This window comes from Alexandromys fortis, unplaced genomic scaffold, assembly GCF_014885135.2.
Source record: "Alexandromys fortis isolate MF-2015 unplaced genomic scaffold, M_Fortis_MF-2015_v1.1 scaffold_122, whole genome shotgun sequence".
Lineage (NCBI taxonomy): Eukaryota > Metazoa > Chordata > Mammalia > Rodentia > Cricetidae > Alexandromys > Alexandromys fortis.
The window spans coordinates 1,020,794-1,023,299 of NW_026068004.1; the positions used below are offsets into that span (position 1 = coordinate 1,020,794).

At 43.0% G+C, this 2,506-nt stretch overlaps 1 protein-coding gene across 4 annotated transcripts in view; it reads right to left on the minus strand.

The window, feature by feature from the left end:
• Nucleotides 1-1,029: 1,029 nt before the first annotated feature.
• Rhbdl2 (rhomboid like 2) overlaps nt 1,030-2,506 on the minus strand; it is a 44,043-nt gene continuing 42,566 nt past the window's right edge. For 3 of the 4 annotated variants that reach the window (XM_050161441.1, XM_050161438.1, XM_050161439.1), the window contains one exon: nt 1,030-1,484. In XM_050161441.1, coding sequence (XP_050017398.1) covers nt 1,411-1,484 — 74 coding nt within the window. In that variant the 3' untranslated portion in view covers nt 1,030-1,410. The remainder of the gene's footprint in view (nt 1,485-2,506) is intronic. The other variant, XM_050161440.1, reaches the window with a different exon arrangement.

Sequence of the window (2,506 nt, forward strand, 5' to 3'; positions counted from 1 at the left end):
GATGCAGAGGAAGTGAGATAAATGAAAATGCTGTACTGAGAAAAGGTCCCAAGTCACGTGGCTAAACACAGGTTAAAAAAATTATGGGTTAATTTAAGTTGTAAGAGCTAGTTAATAGTCACGCGGTGGTGGCACACACCTTTAATCCTAGCACTTGGGAGGCAGAGGCAGGTGGACCTCTGAGTTTGAGGCTAGCTTGGTCTACAAGAACTAGTTCCAGGACATGCTCCAAAGCTACAGAGAAACCCTGTCTGGAAAAAAAAACCTAGTAAAAAGCCTGAGCTAATAGGCCAAACAGTTTATAACTAATATAAGCCTCTGTGTGTTTCTTAGGGACAAAATGGCTATGGGGCCAGGCAATATAGAAACTTCTGTCTACAAAATCTGGTATATGGATATAGTCTATTTTGTTAAATTTGGAGACCTAAAATATGCACACCACACCATTGATACCTATTCAGGTTTTCCATGGGCAACTGCTTTGAGTTCAGAAAAGGCTGATTTGGTAATCATACATTTGCTAGAAGTTATGGCCAACATGAATAAACATGTACAAATAAAGACAAGCAATTCTCCAGCATATTTCTCTGTGTAAATGAACCAGCTTTTTGCTTATTATAATATAAAGCATATTGCAGGTATACCACACAATTCTACATGGCAGGCATTTATAGAAAAATCAAATCAAATGCTAAAGGATATGTTAAACAGAAAGGGATGTTAAATACCCCCAGAAATAGATTGCATAATGTAAGTTATTATATACAAAATAACAAAAAACAAAACAAAAAAAACAGGGATTCATTAGAAAAAGAGTCTGGCATGGGGGTGTGGCTTAGTGGGTGTAGGTGGAGTGCCAGCTCTAAGGTTGGAGGCCCTGGGGTGAGAGCACACAACCTGAAATCCCAGCTGCAATAACGGAAGCAGAGACCAGAATTCTAGGTTCTTCTCCTTGGATTTAACCAGATCTTGGCTATCCTGGGATACAGGAGGCTCTGCCTCAAAGCCACAAGAACCAAGAGTCCAACATAGATATGAAAAGGGTTTATTCTCAGGATAATACAGTTCTCGTGGAGTCTATCAAATAAGATATAAGTCTCCGTCATAGGATAATACATGCATACTCTATGCATGAAAGACTCGGTCTTTGGTTCCTAGCTTTCTCTCTCTCTTATTGGAAGCTCCCCTCAGAGGTGATGAATAGGGTGCTGTCCCATCTTCTTTACGCTGGGATGTCTGCGTTTCTTCATGTTTTCCATTTCCCCCCAATGTGGCACTTTTCATAAGCTTACATTAGAGGTGAGTCAGTTCGCTGGGGACAGGAAGACATTAAAAAACACAGCAAATAAGAGACAAATGACATAGGCAGCAATTGCCACCCAGAACCTGGGGTCTTTGAGCAGTGTCTTGTCAAAGCAGCTGAACACGGTGTAACCTATGGACATCCCAGCAAATCCGCCCGCGATGTGCGCAGCAAAGGATACCTTGGAGAAAGAGGAAAGAGAAATGGGTGGGGGAAATGCCAATTCCATATTTCAGCTGCGGATCTTCTACTCAGTGCAAATATCATATTTAGATCTCTGGGCTAATACAAAGGAGACACAAAACCCTTTGTTCCCCCGAGACAAGGTGATGCTGCGAAGCACAAAAAGCTGGGCGGTGGTGGCGCACCCCTTTAATCCCTGCACTTGGGAGACAGATGCAGGTGGATCTCTGTGTGTTCAAGGCCAGCCTTGTCTCAAAGTGAGTTCCAGGACAACCAGGGTTACAAAAAGAAACCCTGTCTCCAAAAAAAGTCGTCTTCTTTTTTGTTTCTGTAACTTACTATCATTATTGTGTGTGTGTGTATGAGGGGGTACACACCACAGAGCACACGTGCAGGATAGTGGACGTTTGTGAGGTCAAGTCTCTCCTTCCACGGTTTTCAGGGGCTGAACAGAGGCTGTCAGGCTTGTGTAGGAAGCTCAGTACACCCTGGGCCAGCTGACCAACTCTCCAACTTGCCAGCTCTCCAGCTCGTCAACCCCATTCTTTCTCCCCTTTTCCTTCCTTTCCTTTCTCTTTCTTTTACTCTGAGGTAAGGTCTTGCTATATAATCTTGGTTGGACTGAAACTCAAAGAAATTCTCCTGCCTCAGTCTCCTGGGTGTTAGAAATAAAAGTGTGTAGCACCAACCCTAACAAAACATGTCATTTTCACCCACTCTGTTTTTGGTTTTGCATATATGTGTATTTGAGATGTGTTTACATGTGCATATGTGTTTACATGTCTATGGTGCACATATATATGCAAGCTGGCCTCCTCAATCAACTCTCTATCCATCCACTTTATAATTTAGTCCTGGGGACTGGAGAGATGGCTCAGTGGTTAAGAGTACTGACTGCTCTTCCAGAGGACCCGGGTTCAATTCCCAGCACCCACATGGCAGCTCACAACTGTATGAAGATCCAGTTGCAGGGGATCTGACACCTTCACACCAATGCACATAAAATAAAGTTAAATAAAC